Raw genomic sequence first — 17,306 nt, forward strand, 5'->3', positions numbered from 1 at the left:
GGGTCTGCTTCAGAACGGTGAGATAGCCTTCTGGACCTTGTAGTTCTCTGCGTTTGTAGTTTCTCCTCACACAGCTCCATTGTCTGCTTCAGAACGGTGAGATAGCCTTCTGGACCTTGTAGTTCTCTGTTTGTAGTTTCTCCTCTCACACAGCACCTGGGTCTGCTTCAGAATGGTACAGACAGACACACAGCACCACAGACTCCTGGACCTTGTAGTCTTCTCTCTGTATTTTGTAGTTTTACCTGTTATATCTTGAGCTCTTACTGCTCATTTCAATTTAAAGCACAATACAACCCCACATGTGGATAATGATTTCAAATCAAACAATGTATTTCCATTGTTGTCCTGTTAAATAAATGGTCAGAACATGAACCAACATCAACATGGTGGTCCTAGGATGGACCGTACACCTACTGGTCATAGTGGTGACTCAGACAACACATAATGAAACAGAGCAGGACTCAGTCATCGGCTGAGGATCCTACACCCTGTACATGATGGTTTGGTGATGGGGAAGCCAGGTGATGGGGAAGCCAGGTGACGGGGAAGCCTGGTGATAGTGATGCTAGGTGATGGTGAGGCCTGGTGATGATGATGCTAGGTGATGGGGAAGCCTGGTGATAGTGATGCTAGGTGATGGGGAAGCCAGGTGATAGTGATGCTAGGTGATGGGGAAGCCTGGTGATGATGAAGCTAGGTGATGGGGAAGCCTGGTGATAGTGATGCTAGGTGATGGGGAAGCCTGGTGATAGTGATGCTAGGTGATGGGGAAGCCAGGTGATAGTGATGCTAGGTGATGGTGAGGCCTTGTGATGATGAAGCTAGGTGATGGGGAAGCCAGGTGATGGGGAAGCCAGGTGATGGTGAAGCTAGGTGATGCTAGGTGATGGTGAAGCTAGGTGATGGTGAAGCCAGGTGATGGTGATGCTAGGTGATGGTGAAGCTAGGTGATGATGATGCTAGGTGATGGTGAGGCTAGGTGATGGTGAAGCCAGGTGATGGTGAAGCTAGGTGATGGTGAAGCCTGGTGATGGTGATGCTAGGTGATGGTGAAGCTAGGTGATGATGATGCTAGGTGATGGTGAGGCTAGGTGATGGTGAAGCCAGGTGATGGTGAAGCTAGGTGATGGTGAAGCCTGGTGATGGTGAAGCTATGTGATGGTGAAGCCAGGTGATGGTGAAGCCAGGTGATGGTGATGGTGATGCTAGGTGATGGTGAAGCTAGGTGATGGTGAAGCCTGGTGATGGTGAAGCTATGTGATGGTGAAGCCAGGTGATGGTGAAGCCAGGTGATGGTGATGGTGATGCTAGGTGATGGTGAAGCTAGGTGATGGTGAAGCTAGGTGATGGTGAAGCCAGGTGATGGTGAAGCCAGGTGATGGTGAGACCAGGTGATGGTGAAGCTAGGTGATGGTGAAGCCTTGTGATTGTGAAGCTAGGTGATGGTGATGGTGAAGCTAGGTGATGGTGAAGCTAGGTGATGGTGATGGGGAAGCTAGGTGATGGTGAAGCTAGGTGATGGTGATGCTAGGTGATGGTGAAGCTAGGTGATGGTGAAGCTAGGTGATGGTGAAACTAGGTCATTGTGAAGCTAGGTGATGGCGAAGCTAGGTAATGGTGAAGCCAGGTGATGGTGATGGTGAAGCTAGGTGATGGTGATGCTAGGTGATGGCGAAGCCAGGTGATGGTGAAGCCAGGTGATGGTGAAGCCAGGTGATTGTGAAGCCAGGTGATTGTGAAGCCAGGTGATTGTGAAGCTAGGTGATGGCGAAGCTAGGTGATGGCAAAGCCAGGTGATGGTGAAGCCAGGTGATGGTGAAGCTAGGTGATGATGAAGCTAGGTGATTGTGAAGCTAGGTGATGGCGAAGCTAGGTGATGGTGAAGCCAGGTGATGGTGAAGCCAGGTGATGGTGAAGCAAGGTGATGGTGAAGCTAGGTGATGGTGATGCTAGGTGATGGTGAAGCTAGGTGATGGTGAAGCCTGGTGATGGTGAAGCCAGGTGATGGTGAAGCCAGGTGATGGTGAAGCCAGGTGATGGTGATGGTGAAGCTAGGTGATGGTGATGCTAGGTGATGGTGAAGCCAGGTGATGGTGATGCTAGGTGATGGTGAAGCCAGGTGATGGTGAAGCCAGGTGATGGTGATGGTGATGCTAGGTGATGGTGATGCTAGGTGATGGTGAAGCTAGGTGATGGTGAAGCTAGGTGATGGTGAAGCCAGGTGATGGTGAAGCCAGGTGATGGTGAGACCAGGTGATGGTGAAGCTAGGTGATGGTGAAGCCTGGTGATTGTGAAGCTAGGTAATGGTGATGGTGAAGCTAGGTGATGGTGAAGCCTTGTGATTGTGAAGCTAGGTGATGGTGATGGTGAAGCTAGGTGATGGTGAAGCTAGGTGATGGTGATGGGAAGCTAGGTGATGGTGAAGCTAGGTGATGGTGATGCTAGGTGATGGTGAAGCTAGGTGATGGTGAAGCTAGGTGATGGTGAAACTAGGTCATTGTGAAGCTAGGTGATGGCGAAGCTAGGTAATGGTGAAGCCAGGTGATGGTGATGGTGAAGCTAGGTGATGGTGATGCTAGGTGATGGTGAAGCCAGGTGATGGTGAAGCCAGGTGATGGTGAAGCCAGGTGATTGTGAAGCCAGGTGATTGTGAAGCTAGGTGATGGCGAAGCTAGGTGATGGCAAAGCCAGGTGATGGTGAAGCCAGGTGATGGTGATGGTGAAGCTAGGTGATGGTGAAGCTAGATGATGGTGAAGCCAGGTGATGGTGAAGCTAGGTGATGATGAAGCTAGGTGATTGTGAAGCTAGGTGATTGTGAAGCTAGGTGATGGTGAAGCCAGGTGATGGTGAAGCAAGGTGATGGTGATGGTGAAGCTAGGTGATGGTGATGCTAGGTGATGGTGAAGCTAGGTGATGGTGAAGCCTGGTGATGGTGAAGCCAGGTGATGGTGAAGCCAGGTGATGGTGATGGTGAAGCTAGGTGATGGTGATGCTAGGTGATGGTGAAGCCAGGTGATGGTGATGCTAGGTGATGGTGAAGCCAGGTGATGGTGATGGTAGGTGATGGTGAAGCTAGGTGATGGTGAAGCTAGGTGATGGTGAAGCCAGGTGATGGTGAAGCCAGGTGATGGTGAGACCAGGTGATGGTGAAGCTAGGTGATGGTGAAGCCTGGTGATTGTGAAGCTAGGTAATGGTGATGGTGAAGCTAGGTGATGGTGAAGCCTTGTGATTGTGAAGCTAGGTGATGGTGATGGTGAAGCTAGGTGATGGTGAAGCTAGGTGATGGTGATGGGGAAGCTAGGTGATGGTGAAGCTAGGTGATGGTGATGCTAGGTGATGGTGAAGCTAGGTGATGGTGAAGCTAGGTGATGGTGAAACTAGGTCATTGTGAAGCTAGGTGATGGCGAAGCTAGGTAATGGTGAAGCCAGGTGATGGTGATGGTGAAGCTAGGTGATGGTGATGCTAGGTGATGGTGATGCTAGGTGATGGTGAAGCCAGGTGATGGTGAAGCCAGGTGATTGTGAAGCCAGGTGATTGTGAAGCTAGGTGATGGCGAAGCTAGGTGATGGCAAAGCCAGGTGATGGTGAAGCCAGGTGATGGTGATGGTGAAGCTAGGTGATGGTGAAGCTAGATGATGGTGAAGCCAGGTGATGGTGAAGCTAGGTGATGATGAAGCTAGGTGATTGTGAAGCTAGGTGATTGTGAAGCTAGGTGATGGTGAAGCCAGGTGATGGTGAAGCAAGGTGATGGTGATGGTGAAGCTAGGTGATGGTGATGCTAGGTGATGGTGAAGCTAGGTGATGGTGAAGCCTGGTGATGGTGAAGCCAGGTGATGGTGAAGCCAGGTGATGGTGATGGTGAAGCTAGGTGATGGTGATGCTAGGTGATGGTGAAGCCAGGTGATGGTGATGCTAGGTGATGGTGAAGCCAGGTGATGGTGATGGTAGGTGATGGTGAAGCTAGGTGATGGTGAAGCTAGGTGATGGTGAAGCCAGGTGATGGTGAAGCCAGGTGATGGTGAGACCAGGTGATGGTGAAGCTAGGTGATGGTGAAGCCTGGTGATTGTGAAGCTAGGTAATGGTGATGGTGAAGCTAGGTGATGGTGAAGCCTTGTGATTGTGAAGCTAGGTGATGGTGATGGTGAAGCTAGGTGATGGTGAAGCTAGGTGATGGTGATGGGGAAGCTAGGTGATGGTGAAGCTAGGTGATGGTGATGCTAGGTGATGGTGAAGCTAGGTGATGGTGAAGCTAGGTGATGGTGAAACTAGGTCATTGTGAAGCTAGGTGATGGCGAAGCTAGGTAATGGTGAAGCCAGGTGATGGTGATGGTGAAGCTAGGTGATGGTGATGCTAGGTGATGGTGATGCTAGGTGATGGTGAAGCCAGGTGATGGTGAAGCCAGGTGATGGTGAAGCCAGGTGATTGTGAAGCCAGGTGATTGTGAAGCTAGGTGATGGCGAAGCTAGGTGATGGCAAAGCCAGGTGATGGTGAAGCCAGGTGATGGTGATGGTGAAGCTAGGTGATGGTGAAGCTAGATGATGGTGAAGCCAGGTGATGGTGAAGCTAGGTGATGATGAAGCTAGGTGATTGTGAAGCTAGGTGATTGTGAAGCTAGGTGATGGCGAAGCTAGGTGATGGTGAAGCCAGGTGATGGTGAAGCAAGGTGATGGTGATGGTGAAGCTAGGTGATGGTGATGCTAGGTGATGGTGAAGCTAGGTGATGGTGATGCTAGGTGATGGTGAAGCTAGGTGATGGTGAAGCTAGGGGATGGTGAAGCTAGGTGATGATGAAGTTAGGTGATTGTGAACCTAGGTGATTGCGAAGCTAGGTGATGGTGAAGCCAGGTGATGGTGAAGCCAGGTGATGGTGATGGTGAAGCCAGGTGATGGTGATGCTAGGTGATGGTGAGACCAGGTGATGGTGAAGCTAGGTGATGGTGAGACCAGGTGATGGTGAAGCCAGGTGATGGTGAAGCTAGGTGATGGTGAGACCAGGTGATGGTGATGCTAGGTGATGGTGAAGAAGTTGGCTTGCTGTCCCTGCTATCTTCCTCAGCTCATCCTTTCTGTAGCCTGTGAAGCCAGGTGATGGTGAGACCAGGTGATGGTGAAGCCAGCTCATCCTCTCTGTAGCCTGGACTTCATACCTCCACATCTAATGTGTATCACCCACATGGGTGCTCCCTCTGGTGCTGCCCTTCAGCGCCAACAACCCACCACACATCAGTCCAGAACAGTAGTCACCCTCACTACGAGCTCTCTGACATTTACACAATGCAGTCAGGTCTCATTGATCAACAAGCAGCCGGTGCTGACATACATCAAACGTTAGCCAGGTAGCTAGCTAGCCAAACCAGACAAGTCAACCTGCCGTCTGTGCTGAGATACATCAAACGTTAGCCAGGTAGCTAGCTAGCCAAACCAGACAAGTCAACCTGCCGTCAGTGCTGAGATACATCAAACGTTAGCCAGGTAGCTAGCTAGCCAAACCCGACAAGTCAACCTGCCTTCAGTGCTGAGATACATCAAACGTTAGCCAGGTAGCTAGCTAGCCAAACCAGACAAGTCAACCTGCCGTCAGTGTTGAGATACATCAAACGTTAGCCAGGTAGCTAGCTAGCCAAACCGGACCAGTCAACCTGCCTTCAGTGCTGAGATACATCAAACGTTAGCCAGGTAGCTAGCTAGCCAAACCGGACCAGTCAACCTGCCGTCAGTGCTGAGATACATCAAACGTTAGCCAGGTAGCTAGCCAAACCAGACAAGTCAACCTGCCGTCAGTGCTGAGATACATCAAACGTTAGCCAGGTAGCTAGCCAAACCAGACAAGTCAACCTGCCTTCAGTGCTGAGATACATCAAACGTTAGCCAGGTAGCTAGCTAGCCAAACCGGACAAGTCAACCTGCCTTCAGTGTTGAGATACATCAAACGTTAGCCAGGTAGCTAGCTAGCCAAACCGGACTAGTCAACCTGCCGTCAGTGCTGAGATACATCAAACGTTAGCCAGGTAGCTAGCTAGCCAAACCGGACCAGTCAACCTGCAACTCCTGTCAAAACAACCGGATATATCCACTCAAATCAATGACTTATCAAAAACAAAATCAATCAACACTAAACCAACAACAAACAAAAACGTTTTAAATAAAAATATGTCCAACTTTCCAGAACTCTCTGTTTAGGCTGCTTTACGGCGCCATGGCAACCACGTGCTGCTGTGAGTGTCTTACCGGAGATGACTAAAGTTGTCTGTGCTTAGTTATCTGTCTGTCTGTCTCTCGGGTCTTTGTATAGTTGTCTTTCATGTGGTTGAACAGTGTGTCTCTGTTCTGACGGTGGTGTTTCAGAGAGTGGAACAGCTAACCAGTCACTGTGAGGACGCTGTCAACCTCCTGCAGAGTACCATCACAGGTCTGGAGTCTACTGTCCTGCCAGCTACTGCTGAGGTAACTACCATGTTAGTCTACTGTCCTGCCAGCTACCGCTGAGGTAACTACCATGTTAATATAGTCTGTAGTCTACTGTCCTGCCAGCTACTGCTGAGGTAACTACCATGTTAATATAGTCTGTAGTTAGTCTACTGTCCTGCCAGCTACTGCTGAGGTAACTACCATGTTAATATAGTCTGTAGTTAGTCCACTGTCCTGCCAGCTACCGCTGAAGTAACTACCATGTTAATATAGTCTGTAGTTAGTCTACTGTCCTGCCAGCTACCGCTGAGGTAACTACCATGTTAATATAGTCTGTAGTTAGTCTACTGTCCTGCCAGCTACTGCTGAGGTAACTACCATGTTAGTCTACTGTCCTGCCAGCTACCGCTGAGGTAACTACTATGTTAATATAGTCTGTAGTCTACTGTCCTGCCAGCTACCGCTGAGGTAACTACCATGTTAGTATAGTCTGTAGTCTGCTGTCCTGCCAGCTACCGCTGAGGTAACTACCATGCTAATATAGTCTGTAGTTAGTCTACTGTCCTGCCAGCTACTGCTGAGGTAACTACCATGTTAGTATAGTCTGTAGTCTGCTGTCCTGCCAGCTACCGCTGAGGTAACTACCGTGTTAATATAGTCTGTAGTCTGCTGTCCTGCCAGCTACCGCTGAGGTAACTACCATGTTAATATAGTCTGTAGTTAGTCTACTGTCCTGCCAGCTACTGCTGAGGTAACTACCATGTTAATATAGTCTGTAGTTAGTCCACTGTCCTGCCAGCTACCGCTGAGGTAACTACCATGTTAATATAGTCTGTAGTTAGTCTACTGTCCTGCCAGCTACCGCTGAGGTAACTACCATGTTAATATAGTCTGTAGTTAGTCTACTGTCCTGCCAGCTACTGCTGAGGTAACTACCATGTTAGTCTACTGTCCTGCCAGCTACCGCTGAGGTAACTACTATGTTAATATAGTCTGTAGTCTACTGTCCTGCCAGCTACCGCTGACGTAACTACCATGTTAGTATAGTCTGTAGTCTGCTGTCCTGCCAGCTACCGCTGAGGTAACTACCATGCTAATATAGTCTGTAGTTAGTCTACTGTCCTGCCAGCTACTGCTGAGGTAACTACCATGTTAGTATAGTCTGTAGTCTGCTGTCCTGCCAGCTACCGCTGAGGTAACTACCGTGTTAATATAGTCTGTAGTCTGCTGTCCTGCCAGCTACTGCTGAGGTAACTACCATGTTAATATAGTCTGTAGTCAGTCTACTGTCCTGCCAGCTACTGCTGAGGTAACTACCATGTTAATATAGTCTGTAGTCAGTCTACTGTCCTGCCAGCTACTGCTGAGGTAACTACCATGTTAATATAGTCTGTAGTCAGTCTACTGTCCTGTGTTGTGTTGAGGCTGTAGGAGACATGTCTAGGAGGGATATGACGTGTGTTGAGGCTGTAGGAGACATGTCTAGGAGGGATATGACGTGTGTTGTGTTGAGGCTGTAGAAGACATGTCTAGGAGGGATATGACGTGTGTTGTATTGAGGCTGTAGGAGACTGGTAGAGTTGAATTACAGGACAGGAAATGGAGTGGTCTGGTAGAGTTGAATTACAGGACAGGAAGTGGAGTGGTCTGGTAGAGTTGAATGACAGGACAGGAAATGGAGTGGTCTGGTAGAGTTGAATTTCAGGACAGGAAGTGGATTGGTCAGGTAAAGTTGAATTACAGGACAGGAAGTGGAGTGGTCTGGTAGAATTGAATTACAGGACAGGAAATGGATTGGTCTGGTAGAGTTGAATTACAGGACAGGAAGTGGAGTGGTCTGGTAGAGTTGAATTACAGGACAGGAAATGGATTGGTCTGGTAGAGTTGAATTACAGGACAGGAAATGGAGTGGTCTGGTAGAGTTGAATTACAGGACAGGAAATGGAGTGGTCAGGTAGAGTTGAATTAGAGGACAGGATATGGAGTGGTCTGGTAGAGTTGAATTACAGGACAGGAAATGGATTGGTCTGGTAGAGTTGAATTACAGGACAGGAAATGGAGTGGTCTGGTAGAGTTGAATTACAGGACAGGAAATGGATTGGTCTGGTAGAGTTGAATTACAGGACAGGAAATGGAGTGGTCTGGTAGAGTTGAATTACAGGACAGGAAATGGAGTGGTCTGGTAGAGTTGAATGACAGGACAGGAAATGGATTGGTCTGGTAGAGTTGAATTACAGGACAGGAAATGGAGTGGTCTGGTAGAGTTGAATTACAGGACAGGAAATGGAGTGGTCAGGTAGAGTTGAATTAGAGGACAGGATATGGAGTGGTCTGGTAGAGTTGAATTACAGGACAGGAAATGGATTGGTCTGGTAGAGTTGAATTACAGGACAGGAAATGGAGTGGTCTGGTAGAGTTGAATTACAGGACAGGAAATGGAGTGGTCAGGTAGAGTTGAATTAGAGGACAGGATATGGAGTGGTCTGGTAGAGTTGAATTACAGGACAGGAAATGGAGTGGTCTGGTAGAGTTGAATGACAGGACAGGAAATGGAGTGGTCTGGTAGAGTTGAATGACAGGACAGGAAATGGAGTGGTCTGGTAGAGTTGAATTTCAGGACAGGAAATGGAGTGGTCTGGTAGAGTTGAATTACAGGACAGGAAGTGGAGTGGTCTGGTAGAGTTGAATGACAGGACAGGAAGTGGAGTGGTCTGGTAGAGTTGAATTACAGGACAGGAAGTGGAGTGGTCAGGTAGAGTTGAATTACAGGACAGGAAATGGAGTGATCAGGTAGAGTTGAATTACAGGACAGGAAGTGGAGTGGTCAGGTAGAGTTGAATTACAGGACAGGAAGTGGAGTGGTCTGGTAGAGTTGAATTACAGGACAGGAGATGTTTAGGAAGGGTGTTTGGTGTATGTGGAAGTCTGCTAAATGACTTAAATGTAAAAAAAAATGTAAATGTCTTTAGAAAACATATTAATTGACTTGTGGTCCAACACGTGTATAAAACACTAACTCTCCCCCCCAGGAGGCCCAGGTGTTACTTGCCAGGTACAGGGGTGTGATGTGCACCGTCCTGGAGGACAGCCGATTGGCTAGATTACAGCTGGAGGGCGGAGCCATCCTGTCCCGCCTCCGTAAAGAGGAAACCAGTGTCAGCCTCAGAGACGACTACAGGTAATGGTTCAGTTGTTAGCGCTGCGATATGGAACCTTTCTGGGCGACTAGATTCACATAGCAATATGAGTTATAGATCTGTCATTCTCATTGAAAGTCTTAAGACGTGCTATATCTGTTCTATGTGCTCTATATGGTAGATGGTACAATGACTCTCTACACTGGACTGGTTTGTTTTGTCACATGAACTGAACTATTAGAATTTTATCAACCAGGAAATGACGGAGTGATTTCTGCACATTGCACCTTTATAGATACACTTGTATCCACAGCAACTTGACACATGAATGCAGCCCAGCACCATTCTCCAACCAACGCCCTCTCCTCTATGTTCTCCCTCATCCCCTCAGTCCAACCTCCTCTCCTCTCCTCTCTTCTCTTCTCCTCTCCTCTCCTCCATTTCCCCTCTCTTCTCTCCTCTATATTCTCCCTTAGTCCAACCTCCCTCTCCTCCATTTCTCCTCTCTCCTCTCCTCCATTTCTCATCTCTCCTCTCCTCCATTTCCCCTCTCTCTCCCCTCCTCATTTCCCCTCTCTCTCCTCGTTTGTTTGTCAGTATAAGTGGTCCAATACATCTCCATCTGGATCCAGGGGTTGTTCACTGGGACAGAGAACTGTTGAGGAATGTTCTAGTACCCTCGTCAATTCATTGGTATATATATGTTGAAGAGGGTGGGGCTCAAGCTGCATCCCTGTCTAGTACCCTCGTCAATTCATTGGTATATATATGTTGAAGAGGGTGGGGCTCAAGCTGCATCCCTGTCTAGTGCCCTCGTCAATTCATTGGTATATATATGTTGAAGAGGGTGGGGCTCAAGCTGCATCCATGTCTAGTACCCTCGTCAATTCATTGGTATATATATGTTGAAGAGGGTGGGGCTCAAGCTGCATCCCTGTCTAGTACCCTCGTCAATTCATTGGTATATATATGTTGAAGAGGGTGGGGCTCAAGCTGCATCCCTGTCTAGTACCCTCGTCAATTCATTGGTATATGGTCTTTATTTATTATTAGAGCTCTAGTGAATATTGTTATGTTGTCTTAATGTCTCCTGTTGTCTTAATGTCTCCTGTTATGTCTACACCTATAGGGAGTCATTAGGGACCCAGCCTGTGTCTGTTGTCACCAGCTAGCAGGGCTTCCCCCTGCTGTTATGTCATGATGTGATTCAGTCTACTTCTTTCCTGTGACTAACCCCTCTCCTGATCCCTCTCTGTCACCCCAGGCTCTGCCCGCCACACCCCTCCCATTGCTCAGGAATGTACTCTCCCTACCTGCTCCTGACTAGAGGGCATTTCCAACTCACTCAAAAATGGGGGGGGTGGAATGTTTCCCTCTAGTTCCTAACTTCTGGGGCTTTGCAGATAAATGGTTTTGATATGTGTATATTTGCTGTGCTGGTGGGGTTGGCCGAGTCAGAGAAATGATTTGTCTGTGTGTTGTGTCTTTGGGGTCAGTCTTAAAGGACCTGTGTCAGAGGAGAGAAGAGGCTCCTGTGTTGGAGGAAGTCAGGGCTTTATGAGGAGATCAGAGAGAACGACATGAAGGAGGATTGGAGACATGACAACAGAGAGACCTGTTCTGGTTCTGGTCAGCTGAAGGAGAAGTGACAACAGAGAGACCTGTTCTGGTTCTGGTCAGCTGAAGGAGAAGTGACAACAGAGAGACCTGTTCTGGTTCTGGTCAGCTGAAGGAGCAGTGACAACAGAGAGACCTGTTCTGGTTCTGGTCAGCTGAAGGAGCAGTGACAACAGAGAGACCTGTTCTGGTTCTGGTCAGCTGAAGGAGAAGTGACAACAGAGAGACCTGTTCTGGTTCTGGTCAGCTGAAGGAGAAGTGACAACAGAGAGACCTGTTCTGGTTCTGGTCAGCTGAAGGAGAAGTGACAACAGAGAGACTGAGAGACTTGTTCTGGTTCTGGTCAGCTGAAGGAGAAGTGACAACAGAGAGACCTGTTCTGGTTCTGGTCAGCTGAAGGAGAAGTGACAACAGAGAGACTTGTTCTGCATTGTAGTCAAGGTCATCTCTACGACTCTCAGTGATCTCCATATGAAGCTTCTCTCTGTCCTATAAGGCCCCAGGTCGTAGCTGAGGAGACACACAGAGATCCAGACTCATTCGGTACCGTTGATCCCCTACTGAGGAGACACACAGAGATCCAGACTCATTCTGAACCGTTGATCCCCTACTGAGGAGACACACAGAGATCCAGACTCATTCTGAACCGTTGACCCCCTACTGAGGAGACACACAGAGATCCAGACTCATTCTGAACCGTTGACCCCCTACTGAGGAGACACACAGAGATCCAGACTCATTCTGCTGAACGGTTGATCCCCTACTGAGGAGACACACAGAGATCCAGACTCATTCTGAACCGTTGATCCCCTACTGAGGAGACACACAGAGATCCAGACTCATTCTGAACCGTTGATCCCCTACTGAGGAGACACACAGAGATCCAGACTCATTCTGAACCGTTGATCCCCTACTGAGGAGACACACAGAGATCCAGACTCATTCTGAACCGTTGATCCCTTACTGAGGAGACACACAGAGATCCAGACTCATTCTGAACCGTTGATCCCCTACTGAGGAGACACACAGAGATCCAGACTCATTCTGAACCGTTGATCCCCCTACTGAGGAGACACACAGAGATCCAGACTCATTCTGAACCGTTGATCCCCTACTGAGGAGACACACAGAGATCCAGACTCATTCTGAACCGTTGATCCCCGACAAAGCGATAGTGATTGACAGCCTGGCCCAGCCTATCAGATCCCACAGCCAAACCAAACCCCACTGTCTGTCTGAGTTGTGACAGTTCAGGAAGATGCCTTCCTAACCCCGTCCTTCCCTCTTCCTGGACAAAGCGATAGTGATTGACAGCCTGGCTCAGCCTATCAGATCAGACCAAACCAAACCCCACCCTCTGTCTGTCTGAGATGTGACAGTTCAGGAAGATGCCTTCCTAACCCCGTCCTTCCCTCTTCCTGGACAAAGCCATAGTGATTGACAGCCTGGTCCAGTCGGCATGCCGCCAGACATTAGCATGACAACAGAACCCCTGCCGGCCAGCCTGTTGCTAGGGCAGCACCACACTGGTTCCACCGTTGCTGCGGCAACATGACAGTCAAGTCATTCTACACCAATTCAGTCTAACTGGGACGACTGCTGAACCACTATGATAGTTGGTTTGATTTGATAGTTTTTGTAGTGTGTTGTGTGTCCTGTCTCTGTCAGCAGGGGGCAGACATGGTGTGTTCAGAAAGGAAAGGGGGGTATCTAGAATCCATTCAACTGAAATGGCTCTTCCCGAATTTAACCCAAACCCCTCTGAATCAGAGAGGTGGGGGCTGCCTTAATCGACATCCACGTCTTGGTGCACCGGGTAACAGTGGGTTAACTGCCTCGTTCTGGGGAACAGTGGGTTAACTGCCTTGTTCAGGGAACAGTGGGTTAACTGCCTTGTTCAGGGAACAGTGGGTTAACTGCCTTGTTCAGGGAACAGTGGGTTAACTGCCTTGTTCAGGGGAACAGTGGGTTAACTGCCTTGTTCAGGGAACAGTGGGTTAACTGCCTCGTTCAGGGAACAGTGGGTTAACTGCCTTGTTCAGGGAACAGTGGGTTAACTGCCTCATTCAGGGGAACAGTGGGTTAACTGCCTTGTTCAGGGGAACAGTGGGTTAACTGCCTTGTTCAGGGGAACAGTGGGTTAACTGCCTTGTTCAGGGGAACAGTGGGTTAACTGCCTTGTTCAGGGGAACAGTGGGTTAACTGCCTCATTCAGGGGAACAGTGGGTTAACTGCCTCGTTCAGGGGAACAGTGGGTTAACTGCCTTGTTCAGGGGAACAGTGGGTTAACTGCCTCGTTCAGGGGAACAGTGGGTTAACTGCCTCATTCAGGGGAACAGTGGGTTAACTGCCTCGTTCAGGGGAACAGTGGGTTAACTGCCTTGTTCAGGGGAACAGTGGGTTAACTGCCTCGTTCAGGGAACAGTGGGTTAACTGCCTTGTTCAGGGAACAGTGGGTTAACTGCCTCGTTCAGGGAACAGTGGGTTAACTGCCTCATTCAGGGGAACAGTGGGTTAACTGCCTCGTTCAGGGAACAGTGGGTTAACTGCCTCGTTCAGGGGAACAGTGGGTTAACCGCCTTGTTCAGGGGAACAGTGGGTTAACTGCCTCGTTCAGGGAACAGTGGGTTAACTGCCTCGTTCAGGGAACAGTGGGTTAACTGCCTTGTTCAGGGAACAGTGGGTTAACTGCCTCGTTCAGGGAACAGTGGGTTAACTGCCTCGTCCAGGGAACAGTGGGTTAACTGCCTCGTCCAGGGGAACAGTGGGTTAACTGCCTTGTTCAGGGGCAGAATGACAGATTTTTACCTAGACTACCTGCTGGTTACTAGTCCAACACTCTAACCACTAGACTACCTGCTGGTTACTAGTCCAACACTCTAACCACTAGGCTACCTGTTGGTTACTAGTCCAACGCTCTAACCACTAGTCTACCTGCTGGTTACTAGTCCAACACTCTAACCACTAGGCTACCTGCGGGTTACTAGTCCAACACTCTAACCACTAGACTACCTGCTGGTTACTAGGCTACCTGCTGGTTACTAGTCCAACACTCTAACCACTAGGCTACCTGCTGGTTACTAGTCCAACACTCTAACCACTAGGCTACCTGCTGGTTACTAGTCCAACACTCTAACCACTAGGCTACCTGCTGGTTACTAGTCCAACACTCTAACCACTAGACTACCTGCTGGTTACTAGTCCAACACTCTAACCACTAGGCTACCTGCTGGTTACTCTGACGCAATGCTCTAACCACTAGACTACCTGCTGGTTATTGGCCCAACACTCTAACCACTAGGCTACCTGCTGGTTACTAGTCCAACGCTCTAACCAATAGGCTACCTGCTGGTTACTGGCCCTCCACTCTAACCACTAGGCTACCTGCTGGTTACTGCTGTCCAACACTCTAACCACTAGGCTACCTGCTGGTTACTAGTCCAACACTCTAACCACTAGGCTACCTGCTGGTTACTAGTCCCTCCACTCTAACCACTAGTCTACCTGCTGGTTACTAGTCCAGCACTCTAACCACTAGTCTACCTGCCGCCCTCCACTCTAACCACTAGTCTACCTGCCGCCCTCCACTCTAACCACTAGTATACCTGCCGCCCCTCCACTCTAACCACTAGGCTACCTGCTGGTTACTAGTCCAACACTCTAACCACTAGGCTACCTGCTGGTTACTAGTCCAACACTCTAACCACTAGGCTACCTGCTGGTTACTAGTCCAACGCTCTAACCACTAGGCTACCTGCTGGTTACTGACCCAACACTCTAACCACTAGGCTACCTGCTGGTTACTGACCCAACACTCTAACCACTAGGCTACCTGCTGGTTACTAGTCCAACGCTCTAACCACTAGGCTACCTGCTGGTTACTAGTCCAACGCTCTAACCACTAGGCTACCTGCTGGTTACTGACCCTCCACTCTAACCACTAGGCTACCTGCCGTCCCTCCACTCTAACCACTAGTCTACCTGCCGCCCCTCCACTCTAACCACTAGTCTACCTGCCGCCCCTCCACTCTAACCACTAGTCTACCTGCCGCCCCTCCACCCCTCCACTCTAACCAGTAGTCTACCTGCCGCCCCTCCACTCTAACCACTAGTCTACCTGCCGCCCCTCCACTCTAACCACTAGTCTACCTGCCACCCCTCCACTCTAACCACTAGTCTACCTGCCGCCCCTCCACTCTAACCACTAGTCTACCTGCCGTCCCTCCACTCTAACCACTAGTCTACCTGCCGCCCCTCCACTCTAACCGCTAGTCTACCTGCCGCCCCTCCACTCTAACCGCTAGTCTACCTGCCGCCCTCCACTCTAACCACTAGTCTACCTGCCTCCCTCCACTCTAACCACTAGTCTACCTGCCGCCCCTCCCCTCTAACCACTAGTCTACCTGCTGTCCCTCCACCCCTCCACTCTAACCACTAGTCTACCTGCCACCCCTCCACTCTAACCACTAGTCTACCTGCCGTCCATCCACTCTAACCACTAGTCTACCTGCCGCCCCTCCACCCCTCCACTCTAACCACTAGTCTACCTGCCACCCCTCCACTCTAACCACTAGTCTACCCTGCCGCCCCTCCACTCTAACCACTAGTCTACCTGCCACCCCTCCACTCTAACCACTAGTCTACCCTGCCGCCCCTCCATTCTAACCACTAGTCTACCTGCCACCCCTCCACTCTAACCACTAGTCTACCTGCCGCCCCTCCACCCCTCCACTCTAACCACTAGTCTACCTGCCACCCCTCCACTCTAACCACTAGTCTACCCTGCCGCCCCTCCATTCTAACCACTAGTCTACCTGCCACCCCTCCACTCTAACCACTAGTCTACCCTGCCGCCCCTCCACTCTAACCACTAGTCTACCTGCCGCCCCTCCACTCTAACCACTAGTCTACCCTGCCGCCCCTCCACTCTAACCACTAGTCTACCTGCCGCCCTCCACTCTAACCACTAGTCTACCTGCCGCCCCTCCACTCTAACCACTAGTCTACCTGCCGCCCCTCCACCCCTCCACTCTAACCAGTAGTCTACCTGCCGCCCCTCCACTCTAACCACTAGTCTACCTGCCGCCCCTCCACTCCCTCTAACCACTAGTCTACCTGCCACCCCTCCACTCTAACCACTAGTCTACCCTGCCGCCCCCTCCACTCTAACCACTAGTCTACCTGCCGCCCCCTCCACTCTAACCACTAGTCTACCCTGCCGTCCCTCCACTCTAACCACTAGGCTACCTGCCGTCCCTCCACTCTAACCACTAGTCTACCTGCCGCCCCTCCACTCTAACCACTAGTCTACCTGCCGCCCCTCCACTCTAACCACTAGTCTACCTGCCGCCCCTCCACTCCACTCTAACCACTAGTCTACCTGCCGCCCCTCCACTCTAACCACTAGTCTACCTGCCGCCCCTCCACCCTTCACTCTAACCACTAGTCTACCTGCCGCCCCTCCACTCTAACCACTAGTCTACCTGCCTCCCCTCCACTCTAACCACTAGTCTACCTGCCCCCTCCCCTCTAACCACTAGTCTACCTGCTGTCCCTCCACCCCTCCACTCTAACCACTAGTCTACCTGCCACCCCTCCACTCTAACCACTAGTCTACCTGCCGCCCTCCACTCTAACCACTAGTCTACCTGCCGCCCCTCCACTCTAACCACTAGTCTACCTGCCGCCCCTCCACCCCTCCACTCTAACCACTAGTCTACCTGCCGCCCCTCCACTCTAACCACTAGTCTACCTGCCGCCCTCCCCTCTAACCACTAGTCTACCTGCCGTCCATCCACTCTAACCACTAGTCTACCTGCCGCCCCTCCACTCTAACCACTAGTCTCCACCTGCCGCCCCTCCCCCTCCACTCTAACCACTAGTCTACCTGCCGTCCCTCCACTCTAACCACTAGTCTACCTGCCGCCCCTCCACTCTAACCACTAGGCTACCTGCCGTCCCTCCACTCTAACCACTAGTCTACCTGCCGCCCCTCCACTCTAACCACTAGTCTACCTGCCGCCCTCCACTCTAACCACTAGTCTACCTGCCGCCCCACCCTCCACTCTAACCGCTAGTCTACCTGCCGCCCCTCCACTCTAACCGCTAGTCTACCTGCCGCCCCTCCACTCTAA

The 17,306-nt window shown here is 50.4% G+C and overlaps 1 protein-coding gene across 1 annotated transcript in view; it reads left to right on the forward strand.

Moving 5' to 3' along the window:
• LOC135565157 (pleckstrin homology domain-containing family G member 4B-like) overlaps positions 1 to 11,786 on the forward strand; it is a 26,466-nt gene extending 14,680 nt beyond the window's left edge. The window contains exons 3-6 of the mRNA XM_065011216.1: positions 1 to 17; positions 6,356 to 6,454; positions 9,448 to 9,596; positions 11,669 to 11,786. The exon at positions 1 to 17 is cut by the window's left edge and continues 100 nt beyond it. Coding sequence (XP_064867288.1) covers positions 1 to 17; positions 6,356 to 6,454; positions 9,448 to 9,596; positions 11,669 to 11,786 — 383 coding nt within the window. The remainder of the gene's footprint in view (positions 18 to 6,355; positions 6,455 to 9,447; positions 9,597 to 11,668) is intronic.
• The last annotated feature ends 5,520 nt before the right edge of the window (positions 11,787 to 17,306 follow it).

This window comes from Oncorhynchus nerka, linkage group LG27, assembly GCF_034236695.1.
Source record: "Oncorhynchus nerka isolate Pitt River linkage group LG27, Oner_Uvic_2.0, whole genome shotgun sequence".
Classification (NCBI taxonomy): Eukaryota; Metazoa; Chordata; class Actinopteri; order Salmoniformes; family Salmonidae; genus Oncorhynchus; species Oncorhynchus nerka.